The sequence below is a fragment of the Vicugna pacos genome, chromosome 9, assembly GCF_048564905.1.
Source record: "Vicugna pacos chromosome 9, VicPac4, whole genome shotgun sequence".
Lineage (NCBI taxonomy): Eukaryota > Metazoa > Chordata > Mammalia > Artiodactyla > Camelidae > Vicugna > Vicugna pacos.
The window spans coordinates 5,257,817-5,276,260 of record NC_132995.1 but is presented as its reverse complement, the minus strand read 5'-3'; the positions used below and the strand labels follow the sequence as shown (position 1 = coordinate 5,276,260).

At 50.5% G+C, this 18,444-nt stretch overlaps 1 protein-coding gene and 1 long non-coding RNA gene across 2 annotated transcripts; one reads left to right on the top strand and one right to left on the bottom strand.

The window, feature by feature from the left end:
* Positions 1 to 5,117: 5,117 nt before the first annotated feature.
* On the bottom strand, positions 5,118 to 12,825 carry CTU1 (cytosolic thiouridylase subunit 1). The gene is made up of 3 exons (XM_072968642.1): positions 12,724 to 12,825; positions 8,714 to 9,258; positions 5,118 to 6,318 (listed from the first exon to the last, which is right to left on the bottom strand). The coding sequence occupies exons 2-3, from the start codon at positions 9,219 to 9,221 to the stop codon at positions 5,777 to 5,779; spliced, it is 1,050 nt and encodes a 349-aa protein (XP_072824743.1). The 5' UTR covers positions 9,222 to 9,258; positions 12,724 to 12,825; the 3' UTR covers positions 5,118 to 5,776.
* On the top strand, positions 12,725 to 17,848 carry LOC140698374 (uncharacterized). Its single transcript, XR_012076132.1, has 2 exons — positions 12,725 to 13,044; positions 14,573 to 17,848. It is a non-coding gene; the product is annotated as an uncharacterized lncRNA (long non-coding RNA).
* The last annotated feature ends 596 nt before the right edge of the window (positions 17,849 to 18,444 follow it).

Genomic DNA, 18,444 nt, shown 5'->3' with positions numbered 1-18,444 from the left:
GCCATGCCACTCTGTCTCCAAATCTGCCTCCATGCCATCGAGGGCAGGGAATTCTCTGCTGGACCCTTGTCTCCTGGAACAGTCCAGTGTGAATGTGCATGCAATGAATGTTTGAGGGATGGGCAAACAGACCCTCACTTCTGTCTTCTGTCCCCCACCGGTTTGGGTTTGGCAATTTCTCTAGTACCTTCCGAGTGTCACGTCTTGCTTAATTCCCCCATCAGCCCTGTGTGGTGCACACAATCACTCCCATTCTACAGATGAGGAAACTGAGAAATGAGGTCAGTTGCCCAACACGAGCCACTTGTGGAGCTGCGATTCAAACCTGGGCCTGCTGACTCCATGTCCCTCTGCTGCTGATCTCACGTGTCTCTTTGATTACCCAAACTCTCCCTGGATAATCTCTCAGATGGCTCTGAGCCAGCACCTGCATCTGCTATGTGCCAAGAAGCTTCTGCATGCACACCTGGGCACCCTTGATGCTCTGTCCACAGCCAACGAACATCTCTGCCCCACCTCCTTCCATCTTCATCATCAACCACTTATTTCTATTTAGGCTCCATGGTCCACCTCCTCCTTCCTCAAGTCTTCCCTTTGTTGGTAATAACACCATCCTCTCCTCAGTTGCTTCTGTCAGAAGCTGGGAGTGGTCCTTGATCCCTCCCTCACGCCCACTTCCCACTTTGGCAATTCCTGTCACCTTAGCGCCAAATAGATGCCAAATCCACCCACTCACTTCCTCTCACTCATCTGTGCCTAAGCTGCCTTAATCTCTCACCTGGACAGGTGCAACAGCATCCAAACTAGTCTCCATACTTCCACATTCGAACCCCGTTTCCAACTCCCCCACTCCCACCCAAGTCCATTCTCCACTTGGCAGCCAGTATGTGTGTGTGTGTGTGTGTGTGTGTGTATATATATATATAAAATATAAAACAATATCACATTAAAACCTGCTTAAAACCCATGATTTCCCACTGCAATTATGATATAAACCTAAACACTTCCAAGGTACTCCATGTCTGGCTTTATGTCTGCCTCTCCAACCTCATCATTCCATCACGCACTGTGCCTCAGGTGCCCCCCGCCGGGGACTTCCTTGATTTTCTTCACATGGTAGATGCCTTCCCACCTCAGGGCCTTTGTCTTTGCTGTTCCCTCTGCCTGGACATGTTTCCCAACATTCTGCCCATGATCACTTTCTCTAGAGTAGACATTCCACTCTAGTTTCTATCTCAGCCCCCTGCTGGTTTCCTTTCTATGCCTCATTTCAATCTAAAATTGCTTTATGTGTTTGCCTCCTTGTTTATTGTTGCTGTTGTTTTCCTTTATGGCATTTATCGCCATCGATGTCCCCGTGTTTTATTTACTTCCTTTTATGTGTAGACTGTCTCCCACAACTTGAGTGTCAACTCCAACAGGGCAGGGGGTTTTGCCTTCTTTATCTGTGTTCCCTGGCACAGAGTAGGTACTTAGTCAACATTCGTGGGGATAAAGAAACATCTTTCTCACTCAAACTGAGGCTTCATGATGGCAGAGACCTTGTCTAGCGTGCTCACTGCTGAATCCCTGGAGCCTGGCTCTGTGAAAACAGGCTGAATGAGAGTGAGATTATCGACAGCCTTCTTCTCCCCAGACTCTCTGCACCCAGTGCCTCTACATCTTCAGACCTTTACATCTTTAGACCTACAGTCATCTCCAATTACCCAGCCCTGGGAGAGCACACACTGAGGGGAAGATGGAGAAGCCCATCTTTTTGAGATTGGGCTCCAAATTCTTGCAGGGAAGAATGCTTCTGTCTCCAGGGTGATGGTACCCCAGCATGGGGCATGGGGATTTCTACCTCACCAGCCCTGGTCCTTTCACAGACCTATTGCCACGTCCCACAACTATAAAGGACCCCTTGTATTTATGTAGGGGCTGTGTTTACCAAGTCCACAGGCCTCAGCAGAAGCCCTGCTCCGTGATGACTGGGGCTTCCTGCCTCAGCAACAACCCTGCCCCACCCGCGGTGTTAACTATGGCTTTCTCCCGCAGCAAGACTCTCCCGTGTTCACTACGGCTGTCCGCCTAAGTGGCAAACATCTTTATTTCTGTTCAGTCTGTTTAGCGGAGGCTTCTCTTGTATTTACAACTTTGGGTTTATGCTGGAGCTCTTGCACTTACAAAACACACCTTAGGGTTTAGTAGGATTTCTATCTCTCTTAAGTCGCCCTCATGTCTGTTCCCACCATTCCCACCCCCTTGGCTTCTCCCTGGCTTCCTGGCCTATAAATTTTCCCCCTCCAGTCCTCCTAGAATCGGCCCCAGAAAGCTCTTTCTGACACCTAGGGTGAGCTCCGTCTGCTCTAAACCCTTCCTGGTACCCCATCACCCCCGTGGAAAGTCCGCCTTGAGCAGTGGTATTCTGACCCTCCCCAGGGGCCTGGCCTCCCCCCTCCAGCCCCTCCCCAGCCGTCCTGCTCCAGGAGCAGCGCTTCCGCCCTGGTTCCCAGCGCTTCCTTGCCTGCAGGCCTTTCCACCTGCTGTACACTGGGCCCCCTCCCACCCCTTTCCCGTGCTCATTCTTACTCATCTTCTGGGGCCTGGTTTAAACACTACCTCCTTCAGAAAGCATTCCATGACGCCCCACGCTGAGTTAGCGGCCCCACCTCTGTGCTCCCCTGAGCCCTTACTAATCCCCGCCGGGACACGTATCCCTGTGGGTCTTGATTTGCCCACGTCCCTGCAGCCTCTCCCACCAGATGGGGAGCCCATTGAGGGCAGGGACTGGGGCTGAGTCAGCTCTGTTTCCCCACTGCCCCGTGCAGGGCCTGGCTCCTGGGAGGCACTGGCAAATGTTTGCTTCATAAATGAAGGGATTATCCTCATCACCCATTGGCTCAAAAATTCCTGTGGATTCCATCTCAAAACCAGAGTCACACTTACGCAGTCTGGCCACTCACCCCCTCCATCACTCCCTTGCCTCCCTTGGAGTTTGCACCTGCTGTTGCTCTGCCAGCAGTGCTCTTCCTAGGAATCTGCAGAGCTCACTGCCTCACCTTGTGTGGGTCTCTGCTCAGCTGTCACCTTCTCCACGAGGTCTTCCCTTTCCACCCTACCTATATGTGTGGCATGCTCCGCGTCTCCAACTTATCAATTTATCACCACCTGACATACTGCATGGTCTCCCTATTGTTCTCCTTTCTTTTTTGGCCTCTCCCAGAGCAGGTTTTTGCTTTCGGCCACTGCTGTCAAAAGTTGTGTGGTTCGATATTTGCAGGATGACTGAATGAATGGACACCTGGGTCTTGAGGTCATGGAAGGTTTCCAGTGTTCATAGGGGACCTTCAGATTCCTGCCACACTGTCTCTTGCCCTTGGAGGCTGGCTCAGACCAGGGAACCCAGGAGGGAGGTGGGAGGAGAGAGCAGAACTCCCCAACCAGGCAGCTGGAAGGAGACCTAGCTATGCAGTCAATGGCCACCCAATGCAAAGTGGGATCACAGTGACCCCTTGTGGCTGAAGCTGAGAACAGCATCTTCCCCAGCTCTCAAGTGGGACCTTCTGGCCACATTCCCCATTGAACGAACCGTGGTTGAGTTTGAATGAAGTGAGCTGTGTTTAACATACACACAGGATTTTGAAACCTTAGTACCTAAAAAAGGTAAAATAGCTCAAGGTTTTAAAAATATTGATTACATGTTAAATTAGAAATATTTTTCATATAATGGGTCAAATAAAATATATTAAAATTTCACTTGTTCCCTTTCCCCTCTTAAAAAATATGGCTATTAGAAATTTTTTAATTACACATACGGTTCACATTATATTCCCATTGGCTAGTGCTACAACAGAAATTTCACCAACCACCCACCTCCTGGTATGAAGGGAGAAACTGGGTTACAGAAGAGAAAAGTGCCTTGCTCAAAACCATGCGGTGAATCAGTGGCTGACCTGCAACACGGTCCCAGGTTCCCTGGCTTCCAGCTGACAGAATAGCAAGAGTCAAAAGCCCCAACTCCTTCACTGATTTGGTGCTGTGTGACTTTGGGCAAATGACCTCACCTCTCTGTGCCACAAGTCTACTCTTTGTAAAGTTGCGGATCAAAACGCAGTACATCATGTCACTGACTGAACACAACGGAGGGGTACTCCGCAGTGCCCGGCACCAGAGAATCATCCCAATTGACCGTGATCATCTTGCGCCCCCTACAGTCCGTTGTCTCCACCGCAGCTAGAGTGATTTTTAGAAAATGGAAGTGGGATCCTACCTCCGCGAGACCCTGCAGGACCCGCCCTGGCCGCTGCCTCATCTCATCTCTTGCTATTTTTCTCTGTCCACTCTGTTCTGGCCACACTTCCTTGCTATTCCCTGTACTTACCAACTGTATTCCCAGCTCTGGGCTGTTGCATCGACTGTTCTCTCTGCCTGGAAAGCTCTTCCCCAAGATGGCTTTAGGATTCATTCCTTTGCTTTATTCAGGTCTCTGCTCAAACACCACCTCCTCAAAGAGGCCTTGCCCTGACCCCATGGACACTGGCTCTTGCTCTCTCCTTATCCTGCTTTATTTTTATTTGTTGCATTAATCACTACCGGACATTATATATTTATTTTCTTATCTGCTTCTCTGTGAACTTCATGGGGCCAAGGGGCTTTTGTCTTTTGCTCACTTTAAGTAGTACTAGTACTGGCACATGGGCCGCAGACGAGGTACTCAATGAACGTTTGTTGAATGAATAATTAACCTGATGCTCGATTAACTCACAGAAGAGGCAGGGCATCTGATCCCTGTTCTCCAGCCGAATCTAATTAGGAAACGTGAGACCAAAAGAGTGTGGATGGCCACGTATGAGGACAGGACCCAGGGGCTGGGGTCTGGGGGAGTCCTAACATCCTGGGTTGGGCAGGTGGGAGGAGAGAATCATTAGGACCCTGGAGCATGTGAGCAGGAAGATGAGAAAGGAGGGCATTCCTGAAAAGGGACCGGCCCGGCAAAGCTTAGAGGTGGGACTCAGAACACCACATCTCCCCAGGGGTCACGTAGGAAGCCTCTGGGTCTCACGCCTGTCTGAATGGGCAGAGCGGCAACCCTGAAACCCAGAGCCCCCTAGTGGCCAAACCTTAATAAGAACAACCAAGTCTGACACCATTTATTGAGTACTTTATCAAACACAACAGTGCTTTGATGGGAAGCTTTGATTCCATTTTCAGAGGAGGAAATGAAGATCAGAGAGGTTAAGTCTTTGACCTCCAGAATCGGAGGTCTGGGAAGCCCACCCCTGCTGCTCCCGAACCATCAAACAGAGATACAGGTGGTGGGGCGGGGGAGTTAAGGACTAACCAGCGCCTGCAGTATGCGGGGTGCTCACAGAGAAGCATCATGATTACTGTAACTGACGTGTGTCCATCAAGTTAAGTGGTTTGCTTATCCCACTGCTGGCAAACATGAAACATCAGGCACACAGTAGGCGCTCAAGAAGGGTTAGGCCTATCCGAGCATGCCCAGAACCCCACAGCCGTGCAGGCAAGCAGCCCCCTAACTCCCACTCGCTCAGGAGTGGGAAGTTGTTCAGTCCTCTCCTCCCTGAGACTCAGGAGTCCCGGCCCCCAGGCGCCTCGCCCGCCCCAGGAGCCCAGCGCCCCAGTTTCTGCAGGGTCACAGGTTCCAGTTCCCGTCCCCCTCCCCAACTCGCACCGAAGCCCGAGGCCAGAGTAACTCAGGTCTATCCACAGCGTCATCTGCAGGCGGGCCCGCGCTCCCACGGCGTCGGATCCCCGCGGAGAACTGGCGTCTCTAGCAGGCGGGGACCGGCTCGGAGGCGGGGGGTCCGGACGCCTCCGGCTCGGCCTCCCGCGGCGGCCCGTCCTCGTCCAGCCCCCGGCGGCCCTTGCCGATGGCCAGGCGGGGCCGGCCGCGGTTCAGGCCGTCCAGGAGCGCGCAGGCCTGGCAGAGCGCGCGGCTGGCCAGCGCCCCGCAGCGGGCGCAGGCGCCGGGCGGCGGGGGCCGCGCGGCCGGGGCCAGCGCCAGGCGCTCGGCCGAGTGCACGAGGTCCAGCGCCGCCGACGGCCGCGCCGCCTCCAGCCGCTTGAGCAGGTCGCGCGCGTGGCCGCGGAAGGCCTCGGGCGCGTACACGCACTCCTCGGAGAAGTAGTCGAGGCGGCGGAAGTGCGCGTACAGCACCACCTCCTTCTGCGAGGCCAGCTGCAGCGGGCGGCAGCGCGGCAGCGCGCCCCCCTCGCCCGGCGAGCCCAGGCCCCCGCCCCGCGCCAGGCGGCCCGCGTCGCCCCGCAGGAAGTTCATGAGCACCGTCTCCGCCATGTCGTCGGCGTTGTGTCCTGCGAGGGGGAGAGACGCGGGCAGGTGAGGCGGGGGGCGCCGGGGGGCAGCCGGGCGGGGGCTGCGGGTGGGCGCGGCGAGGAACGAGGGGGGACCCCACCCAGGCTCCCGTGGAGCAACCTGGGAAGCCCCCGTTTGCCCCCCACTTACTGCAAACCAGGCCCCGCTTCATGTCGTGAGTACAAGTGCTTTCAGCTACAAATATCATTTCAGCCCCACTTGGAAGTGTACTTCAGAAGTCAAAATGGGAGGGAAGATATAGCTCAGTGTAGGGCACGTGCTTAGCACACACGAGGTCCTGGGTTCAATCCCCAGTACCTCCATTGAATAAATAAATAAATAAATAAATAAGCCTAACTACCCCCTCCCCCAATAAATAAATAAATGAAAATTATTTTTTTAAAAAAGTCAAAATGGCATTGAATGGAGATTGTACAGGGGATTGTTGTGGTAAGCAGAATTCACACCCCCACCCTCACCCCAATATGTTGGGTCACATGGCAAAGGGTATAAAGGTTGCAGACACAATGAGGGTTACCAATCAGCTGACTTTAAGATTAAAAAAAAAGCAGCCTGGATTATCCAGGCAGGCCCTGTGTAATGACAAGGGTCCTTAAAATGGGAGAATCAGGATGGGAGACGTGGGGACTGACACAAGTGCAGATGACGAAAGGTGGGACGGATTCAGCCCGAAGCTGCTGGCTTTGAAGCTGGAGGAAGGGGCCAAGGAACGAGGGTAGCCTCTAAACACCAGAAGAGGCAAGAAAACAGATTCTCCCGTAGACTCTTCAGAAGGAATGTCACCCTGCAACACCCTGATCCCAGGAGACACTTGCCCGGCTTCTAACCCCCAGAACTGCCAGCTAGTAAATTTGTGTTGTTTTAAGCCACTCAATTTGTGGTAATTTGTTACAGCAGCCATAGAAAAACGCATAGTTGTTGACACAAGCGCCTGTGACTACACAGACTGCAGTGTTTTTGTGTTATCTTTGTTTACAGAGACCAGGGAGAAGGTAAGTGAATATTTACACATCATTTTAAAAATGCACTGATTGTCACAACCGTCCTCTCTCACCTGGACCACCTCAGCTGCCTCCTTCCAAGCTCATTTCCTTTGCTCTGCCCTCGCCCCTCCGACTCAGACTCCTCACCACTGCTAAGGTGAACTTCTCAAAGTCAGAGTCCTTAGGTCATGTCCACTGCTTTCCCCGCTACTCAAAGGATCAGGTCAGGTGTTAACTCCTCATGGCCATAGGGGCCCCTGGAGCCAAGCCCCGCCCACTGCTAGGGCCTCACATCACACCCCACTTCCTTCTTGGGGCATCTCAAGCTGGCCTCTGCATAGATGGTTCTCTCTGCCTGGAGCAACCTCCCCTATGCCCACTGCCTCCTCACCCTGAGCCTTCAGATCTCAAAAAACCTCCTTGATCCCTCTCTCCATGTCATAAGGTCTTCTTTTTGCTCACACAGTCTATGTAAATTTTTTTTCAGTACCACTTATGATCATTTATTATTTCGTATTTGAATTGTGCAGAGGTATGGGCTTGTTTCTGTCTAGTGCATAGTTATTTTCTCAGCCCTAGCATGATGATGATGATGATAGCATATACAATATATATGTGTAATACCTACTATATATTAATATATACACTATATGTAATGTGTAAATTACAGTACAGATAATAGTGTATATATACACACATATACTTTATTCCTACCAACTCATCTGTCATAACAAATGCATGAGCCAGAAACCATTAATATTCTCATTTTAAAGATGAGAAAATAGAGGTAGAGAGGTTAAGAATTTGCTATGGCTACAGCTTGGATCTGGCATATATTAGAAACCAGTAGTTGTTTGTTGAAGGGATGGATGAGAGTGAGAGAATAAAAGAGTTATCGAAGAGAAGAGATGCCAACAAGAAAAAGGAGGTAAGAGGTGGAGAGATACTTTGCAGAGACAGAGAAGGATTCTGAAGAGATATTTGGGGACCATGAGATCAAGAGTACTAGAGGCAATTAAAAATAAGTAAAGAATCAAAAACTTAATCCCCAGAGACTAACTCCCACCCTCTTCTCCAGCCCTCCTCACCAATCTGTGTACACCAGGTTGGTGGCCAAGAACCAAAGTCTTCTAGATACCCTATCTGGCCCCATCCCTAACACAACCCATCCAGTCCCTCAGGGTATGAACCATGGGGGGTGGGGCTCCCGCCCTACGCTGGAGCATGCGCGTATCCCCTTTTCCCTGCTCGTTTCTTCCCCTAGGACCCTCGCGGTCTCCTTTACCACTTCTTAGGCATGCGCCCCAATTCCCTTGCGGTTTCCGCCCCTCGCCCGCGCATGCGCCCGTTCCTTCCCATACGCTCCTCCTGCTACGGCGCCTGCGCTCACCAGTCACGACGTGCGTGGCTCCCACGAGGCGCGCCCCTTCTTCCAGCGCCCGGCGCCGCAGCACCCCGCAGAAGGTGCAGCAGGAGCGGCTGCGGCCGGAGCCGGCTGTGCTGCGGGCCACGGCGTCCATCGTCCAGCCCCCGAAGAGGTCTGCGTAGGCCACGACGGTGAGCGGGAGCTCCCAGCGCGCCGCCTGGCGCCGCACGGCCGCCAGCGCCGCGTCCCGGTAGCCGCCGATGCCCTCGTCCACGGCCACGAGGCGCAGCGAGATGCCCAGGCGCGGGGCCAGCTCGCGCAGCACGTGCGCCAGTACCGTGGAGTCCTTGCCGCCCGAGGCGCCCACGGCCACCACGGCGCCGGGCGGCAGCAGGCGGCCCGCGACCACTGTGTGCAGCACCTCGGCCTCGAAGGCGGCGCAGAAGCAGGTGCCGCACAGCGCCTGGCCCGAGCGCGGGCGGCGGAGGGCTGCGCGCGCCTTGTTGCAGGAGGCGCACTGTGGGGCCGGCATTGTGGGGCCGGGGTGACGCGGGAGGGGTCGGCTTCTCCTGGATGGGGAGAGAGGGGAGGCGGGTTACATGTGGATTCCGGATTGCAAGGGTCTTTGCCTACAGAGAGGTTGCCGGGATAGTGTTCCTGCCAGGAATAGACCAAGATGAAGTACGCTTCTTTCGGAATAAGGGAGGGTTACCTGTATAGAGCTGACCCTTGAACTATGTGGGGGTTAGGGACGCAGTCAAAATACCCGTAACTTTGGCCCTCTATATCCTCCCTAGTCCCACGTCCGCAGATTCAACCAACTCGGGGACAGAATAGTACTGTGTGTATTTATTGAAAAAAATCCAAGTATCAGTGGACCAGCACAGTTCAAACCCATGTTGTTCAACGGTCAGTTGTATTCTGGTTTAAGGAGGCTGGTGCCTCCCGGAAGTCTTCTTGGATTACACGCATTACACACCAAGAAGAGAAGGAGCCAAAGAGTTGGTTGGGGCGTGGAGGGGAGAGGGAGAGACAGGCAAGTTACACCTGGAATTAGGCTTGATTCTGTTTGGAGGGATAGAAGGGCATATTAAGGACCAGTTTCGTTCTCCAAGGAGGCCACTCCTGTTACAGCCCTGATCAGAGACAGGATGATTATCACTGACTTGGGCTTCCAGGGCCCTTCAGAGAGCTTGGGAGGGGTCAGTGACCTAAGTAAGGCCAGGGAGGCCAGGGGACTGCAGCTCTGTTAGAGGAAGGGGGATAAGCAGGAAAGACCAACTGGATTTCACTTTGGTGGAGGTGGGATAGCCTCCAGGAATGGGTTCCGACTGCATCATCTGATCACCACCTCCAGGGAGACACAGAAGCAGCATGGATCATACCTCCAAGGAGACCAGCTAGGGCTGTTTTGGGGGTGGAAGGTGTGTGGACCTACAGGATTGCTGTGGGATCAGAATCTCCCGCAAGCTTCTGTGGGCTTACCAAGACATGGAAGAGGGAGGGTATAGCTCAGTCATAGAGTGCGTGCTTAGCATACACGAGATCCTGGGTTCAATCCCTAGTCCTCCGTTTAAATAAAATAAAATCGTGGCGCTATTTAAAAAAAAAAAGGCATGGATCAGCCCATCCTGGACTTTCTGTTCCTCCCTCCTTCCCTCCCCCCTCCCAAGTCCTCCCCACCCAGAATTCTAGCCCACTGACACCCCCTCGTTCGACCCACCTGTGTATACATTCTGTGACTGTATGCTTACTGTCTGCAACTTGTGATGGCAGCGACCACTCAGACATCTGACAGGCATCTCAAAACCCAGATTCCTGATTCCCTTTCCCAAACTTGCTTCTCTTGCAGTAAAGGGCCACTCTGTCCCTCCAATTGCTCAGGGCAGGAGCCTTGGGGTCCAGGACCCTGGACAGCTCTTTCTTCTCTTCCTCGCTGCCTCTCCCCACTCTATCTGTGGGTGACTCCAAATTGCAATATCAAGTCCCAACCTTTCGTACAAATGCCCCAGAGGGGCATCCTCAGACCTCAACACCCAAGCACCCAACCAGATTGTGGCAAATCCTGTTTTCAGAACAGATCCAGAAGCCAAACACTCTTTGCCATCTCTACAGCTGCCACTCTAGTCTGTCTGAGCTAAGTCTCTCTCCTGGTTATTGCAGAAGGCTCCTCCCTGGTCTCCTGGCCCCACGCTCCCCTCCTCCACACGCGCAATTCTCCACAAAACAGCCAGTGGGCTCCTTCCCAGGACCTTTGCATCCTCCCATGCATCTCATCTCACTTGATTCAGAGCTTATGGCCTCTGAGACTCCCTTTTCCTCTGACTTCATGCACCACACTTCTCCAGCCACTCTGGTCTCTGCTCTCAAACTCCCCAGGGAACACCTACTGCAAAGTGTTAACACTGCTCTTCTCTGTCGCTGGGCCCAGCAAGCAGCCTTCAGGACCTATGGACCATGACCATTTGGCACATCTGTCACACCTGAACAATGCCCCCTTGAAATCTATCTACTCCCTACTCCCACCCTCCCAGCTTTGACTTGATTCTCCCTTGCTCTCCTGGTTTTCCTCCTGCTCAGCCTCCAGTCTCTTGGAGAATCCTCTTCGTGGTTCTCAGGTCCTGCTCAGCTCATTTTCCTTGTGGGTGGCTCTAAATTATGATGGCCACCAGGCTGGTCCTCCAAATGCCCCACTAAGGACCCCGCTGGTCCTCTTGGATCCTAAATGCCTGAACTGACCAGTCTCTCACCCCACCCCAGGCAGAAACTTGTTCTTGTCCAGCTGTTTCCAGCCTCCTGAGAGCACCATCACCTTCCACCCAGCTCCTCTGCAGGACAGGACATACATAAAGTCACTCTCGACTCATCTCTCTTCTCCCCCTAAATCTACAGTCTCTCAGTCCTCGGAGGTTTCCTCCTGAACGAGGAGATGAGTCTGTGCAGATTGCCAGAGGCTCATAAGCCACAACACGAAGTTTTAACTTTATTCAGAGAGAGATGGGAGCCATGGGAGGGTTTTGTGCAAAGAAAGGATAGGATCTGCCTTAGGGTTTAAAAAGGGTCCCTTTGGCTGCTGTGTGGGGAACAGACTGTGGCAGGCAGGGGCAGAGGCAGGGAGGCCAGTGAGGAGGCGATGGCAACAGTCAGTAAGATCATGGTGGCCTGGACTGGGTGTGTGGGGTGGGGTGTTGGCAGTGGAACTGACAAGAAATGGTGGGATTTGGGATCTATTTTGAAGGCACAGTCCACAGGATGTGCACAAGACTTGGATTAGGGTGGAGGGTGGGGTCGTGAGAAAAGAGAGGAGTTAAGGATGACTTGGAGGTTTGGGCCTGAGTACCTGGGAGGAAGATGGGACCACTTAGGAGGGTCGCTGACCAGATTTCCATTTGGACATCCCAGGTTTGAAGCGCCTGTTAAGCATCTACCGCTTGAAGAGTTTATAGACCCCAGGCTATAAACTCTGGGCTAGAAAAGCCCCTTGTATACCTCCATCCCATCCTGACCATGATTCCACCGTTCCTGGTGACTGGCCTGTGTCCCCTGCTGTACTGTGAGCTCACTAAAGGCAGGGAGTGGGTCTGCTTCGTCCACCACTGACTTCTCCTGCCTCGTACGGGACTTGGCAGAGAATCAGTGCTCAGGAAAGACGTGTAGGATGAGGGAATAGTAAATGCACCCATTAGATGGGCCCCAGGCCCCAGGGATGCCTAAGATTGAAGCTTTATCAGAAGGACAGGTAATGTGTAACATCATTCTATCAGTACACGGGTTCCAGGACAGAGTAGGGGCCTTCTGGACGTACCCAATTGGAGGCGGGGTCAGGGAAACGGTCGAATCCCAACCAGTGGGAGGGGGCAAGAGACATACCGAACCGCTGCGTCCAAGTGGAAGTCCTGGTAAGAAGGCCTCTATAGGCGTTGGGAAGTCAAAGGCGCGTGTCATCACCCCCAGAGAGACCCTCAGCCCTCTCACGGCACCGCAACAAAGAGCGGGCGCTCACGGGCCAACCAGCTGAGGGAGGAAATACTCACCTGAGCAGAATGCGGTGCAGGGATGTCCAAACTGCCTTACACGCGGAACTCTGGCACGGAGGTGGCTCCGGAAACTGGACTCCCACAAGGCCCTGGGAGCTGTCTTGCCTACGGCTCCCAGAACCCCATGCAGCGGCTCTACCGGAAGCGCCCTTTGTTACAGAGCCCGCTTGGCCTACAACTCCCAGCAACCCTTGTGACCCATTCCCCGCCCACCATTCCCTAAATGCACTGCGCCTGCGCACGGGCCTGGGTCGGAGCTATGCTGCGTGTCCTGTGGAGGAAATGAGTTGTCACTGTGCCGGACGCTTGAAAGGCTAAGTGGCTGCATTCGGATTATCTGCTTTTATGGGATTGTTATAGGCTTTTAGAGGCATTGTAGAGCGTATTATTTTTATCCTTTGAGATGGGGTTGCGGGTAGAAATTGAAGTTGGGAGTGCGGGGCTTGGTCGCGGGTGTGAAAGGAGGAGACAGCGCATGCGCGGGGCAGAAACTCTGAGGAAGGCGGTATTTGGAGTGGATCTACGCGTACATTGAATGGGTAGTAATGGTGCGCGCGAGCGTGTCGTATGGAGAAGGGGGGCAGTGTTTGAGCTGAGATCTCTGCGCTTGCCTCAGCCCTAGAGGCTCCAACTTCTGAGACGGGGAGTTCCAAAGGCTCAGGTCCCTGAAACCCACTAGTGCCTAGGCCCAGGGTCGTGGAGACTCCGAGTTCCAGAAACCCAGAGATCCAGACCCCTGACACTTACAGCAGCCAAGAGCCAGGACTCCAGAGACAGGTCTCCCCCACCAAAGCCCAGGAACCTAGAGACTTCATCCCTCTACCAAAGACCAAGGACCTCGGAGACTCCTGAAACTGAAATTTGGAGGCCAAGGGAGTCACAAGACTCAGATCTCTGAGACGCAGGAGACCAGAGATCCTGGGGGCTAAGAAACTGAGAGTCAGGGTCCCCAAACCCATATTCCCCCCAAAGCCGGGGCTCAAACTTCCTCACAATGAAGGGACCAGAGCCTCAGGGATCCCGAGACGGAGAGGTGCACAGCCCAAGGGGTGTGGACCTTAGTGAGTGATGACAAGAAGGACATGACAGACCCTGTGGAGGCTATGTTTTCTTTATGACAGGGGAGCCATGATGCCTTAATTTAAGATGAGATGGCCTCCATGAAGTCACCATCAAGGGTCATCACGAGCCAGTGATGGTTGTCACTGGCTTATTGGTTCCTTTGTGGAATGGTCATTTCCTGAGGTCGTCTTGTGTCAGGTTGGCCCTGTGCTAGATACTGGTGACACAAGTGAGGTCGTGGTCCTCTGAGTCCCCTGCCTGGTGTGGGAAGAGGGAGAGAGACACAGTTAATACAGGTGACAAAGCTTGATATGGATGTTAGGAACTCTGGAAGCTGAGTCTCAATTACTGCCAATCAAGGCATCAGGAAAAAAAAATCAACCAGAGATTACTAGGCACCGTGCTGTTCTTTACGTGCACTGTCTCAGGTGGTTCATCTGTGAAATGAGGATGATAATAGCAGAACTTGCCTCTTAGCGTTTATATGAAGTCAAATTGAATTAACAACACCTACAAAGAGTTTAGAACAGTGCCTGGCAGATAGTACCTGCTCAATAGATGGCTATTGCTTGTTCCGGGCTCTTGTAGGCAGCCTTGTAAGGTGGTCCCCAATGACCCCCACCTCCTGGTATTCATGCCTTGTGTGCAGGCTAGACCCAACGACTTTCTTCTAATGAACAGAATACAAGCAAGGTGATAAATATTACTTCCAAGATTATCTTACAAAAGACTGTGACTCTTTCTCTCTGTTCTTTCGCTCTCTTTCTCACTTGATGAAGCCCAGATGTCACATTGTGAGCTGCTTATCTTGAGAAGACCTGGGGCTGGCTTTCACTGGACAACCAATGAGGAACTTTAAATCAAGTGGCATCATGATTACAGCCTATAAGAGACCCTAAGCCATATAACCCAACTAAGCTGCACTCCAATTCCAGCCCCAATGAAACTGTTGAGATGATAAATGTGGGGTTTTTTTGTTTGTTTTGGTTTTTGTTTTAGGCCACTGAGCTTTCAGGTAAAAATAACCTCTGGTCCCTCTGTTCTAGGCAGGGGTTGGGGGAAGGCTAGGGGGTGGAGCCTAAATTCTCAACATTGGGGTCTCCAAAGGGGGACCACCCCTCTCCCACCTCAGGCATCCTTCCAGCCCCTTAAGAGAGAAAACAGAGGAGGAGGGTCCATCTGCCCACTGCACCCTGAGCTCTCTGTCCACTTCACTCAGAGTGAGGTCCCACAGGAAGAAAGTAGCAAGGCCAGCAGCAGGCATGGGGGACACGGGTGTGGAGGTGCAGACAGTGTCACATGGTCAGTCTCTCAGGTGAGTGACCTGGTATCTTGCCATCCAGCATTCTGCCTTGACGCCTCCCCAGGATGGCCTCCTAGATTGCTCTGCTCAGCGTGGCCAGGGTTGCTCTCCTCATCTCCTCCTCCCCACAAGCTAGCATCTCTCCCTGGATTCCCCATCTTGCTAACAGCCCCCCGCCTCTTTCTTTCAGGCCAGTCTCTGAGGAGTCAGCTTCCCCCATCCTCTCTTTTCTCCTGCTGCCTCCAAAAAGTCACCACATCTTGTTCACTTTTTCCTAAGAACAGCTAGCATCAGCCCCCCCACCCCTTCTCAACCCTTATCATTTCCAAGGCTTCCTGAACCCCCTCATCTTCCTACCTTCACTTCCCTTGCCCTACATGGGGACAATCATCTAAAAGCCATCACTGTCCAGTCCTTCTGTATTTAAACATCTGTTTGCCCCTTTGTCTAGAGCAGAGGGTGGCAAACTTTTTAAATAAAGGGGCAGATAGTCAAGATTTTTGTCTTTTCAGGACATACAATCTCTGTTGTAGCCACACGACTCTGCCTTTATAGCATAAAGGCAGCCCCAGACCACATGTAAATGAATGGGCATGACTGTGTTCCAATAAAACTTTATTTAAAAACACAGGCAGTGGGCCAGATATGACCCGTGGGTGGGGCTGGTCTGTAGTCTGTCCATCCCTTACCAAGAGGATAAACCCCAAACTCAACCTGTAGCCTTACATGTTCTGACCTCTCAAAAGCCTGCTTCTCCAGAAGAGCTGGGATTAGGGTGAGATTAGTAAGGCACACACCTCAGAGGCAAAATTTAAGAGGGTGCCAAAAATCTCAGTAACTGAGATAAATAATGTTTTAAAAGTGCAAATTAATGGCAAAAATACCTGATGAGCAGACTGTCAAAAAATCTAAATAACGACAGAATCAGTAAACTGAAGTTAGTAAAAAATTATTTTAAGATCGTGACTTAGTAAAGAGAAATTGTCAATCAGGGCAGTGTTCTCAGTTAAAAAATCTGAGAAGCGGGGTAGATTTTGAAAATACTCTCCCTGCATTTGCTTCTAGGAAAGCACAATTAGAACCAGTTCTGGTTTGGGTATAAATAAAATCAATGTAAACTAATGTTATGATACACACCACTTTTAAAGTGTGCCATAATATTTCAACGATTTTAATGTCCTGGGGGAAAACTGACCATTAAAAATACCTTAAAAAACACAGTGAAAAGGGCATATATTTTTCCTTCTGTCTCAGGCTCCAGTTGGTTCAGAAGGACACTCTTACAAATCCCACATTTATTTAAATTTTTGATACTTTGTTCTCCACGGATTATTTTTTGCATTCATTGTGATTTTTAAGAGCTGGGGAAGGGGAGAGTATAGCTCAGTGGTAGATCGCATGCTTAGCATGCATGAGGTCCTGGGTTTAGTCCCCTGTACCTCCATTAAAAAATAAATAAGTAAATAAGTAATACAAAAATCTAATTATGTCCCCCGAAAAAAATTAAAAATAAAAATAAATAATATATTAAATTTTAAAATATTTTTTTACTAAAACCTGGCATTAAAATATTATTTATCTCCATTACTGAGGTTTTGAGCACCCCTTTTATTTTGTACTCACCCTAACCTCAGTCCTGCTCTCCAACTCTTTTTCTACCACTCCCCCCACTTCCCTTTTTCAGCCTGTCCCCCCTGGACTTTTCATTAGCCTCAAACACGACAAGGTCTTTTGTGCCTCTGGGTTTTTGCATGAGATGTTCCTCCCTCCCCAAATGCCCTTCCCTCCCCTTTCCACTTCTCATTCCTGTTCTGCCTTCATGCTCTTATGTGAACATCACATTTTTCATTTATTTATTGTATTTAGAGTGTGAGCGAAAGCCTTTGGAGGGTTTTGAGCGGTTGAGTAATGTGCATCCTTTCAGTCAGACTCGTAGAAATCAAACTCTGTCCCATTTTTAAAAGAATCTTAGATTGTAGATTAGACAAAACTGTGTGAATGTGGTGCCAGGGCCTTGGAGGAGACCTCGTAAACCAGGAGCCCTAAGCTTAGGTTTCATCAGCTTTTTTTTTTAATTTTTTTATTGTTGTTGAAGTACAGTCAGTTGCGATGTGTCAGTTTCTGGTGTACAGCACAGTGTCCCAGTCCTGCATATACATACGTATATTCATTTTCATATTCTTTTTCATTAAAGGTTATTACCAGATATTGAATATAGTTCCCTGTGCCATACAGAAGAAATTTGTTTTTTAATCTATCTTTATATGTAGTGGCTAACATTTGCAACTTTCAAACTTCCAAATTTATCCCTTCCCACCCCCTTTCCCGCGGTGACTGTAAGATTGTTTACTGTGTCTGCGAGTATCTTATTTTTTTTATGGCGGCTACTAAAACTTTCTAAATTACTCATGTGGCTTGCACTGTATTTCTATTGGACAGCATTGCTCTAGAAGAAAACTTAGAAGAATGTTTGTGTCTATGCAAAGATTTCTTAAAGGACATCCAAAATACTAAGCAAATTATACATTTATATATGTATTAGACTTCACTAGAAACTTCTGTTCATCAAAGACAGAGCTAAGAAGGGGGAGGGGATAGCTCAAGTGGTAGAGCGTGTGCTTAGCAAGCACAAGGTCCTGGGTTCGATCCCCAGCACCTTCTCCAAAAATAAATTAAACCTAATTACCTCCTCCCCCCAAAATAAAAAAAAATTAAAAAATAATACAACAGTAAATAAATAAAATGTTAAAAAAAAAAGAAATTGGGAGGCAAAGACAGAGCTAAGAAGATGAAAGGTAAGCCATAAACGAAGAGAAAATTATATCTACATAGATAGATAGATAGATAGATAGATAGATAGATAGATAGATAGATATCCCTGAAAGGGAAGTTGAACTTAAATATATAAAAGAATTCTTACTAGTTAATGAAGTAACAGGGCCCAAATGGAGCCACATGGGCTAAGCTTCCCGTCAGCAAACCAAGACTTAATACCTAACCTAATTGCGGCAATTAGGAAAGATCCAGGAATGTGACCTTTAACCAGCCTACCTGGAATTTCCTGGTCAGCACTAGTAAGATAATATCCCATATAGACCTTTTCTGTCCCCTAAAGAAAGATGAGGTAATTTGTTCTTTCCTTGTCCCTGCCCCGCCCCCGCCTCTAAGAGCCTTCCGTTCTGTACAGCTCCTTGGAGCGCCTTTCTGCTTATTAAATAGGATGCTGCCTGATTCATGAATTGATTAATAAAGCCAATTAGATCTTCAGATTTACTTGATTGAATTTTGTTTCTTAACACCAATGACAACCTAACTTAAAAAAAAATTTTTTTTGTGGGGAAAGGTAATTAGGT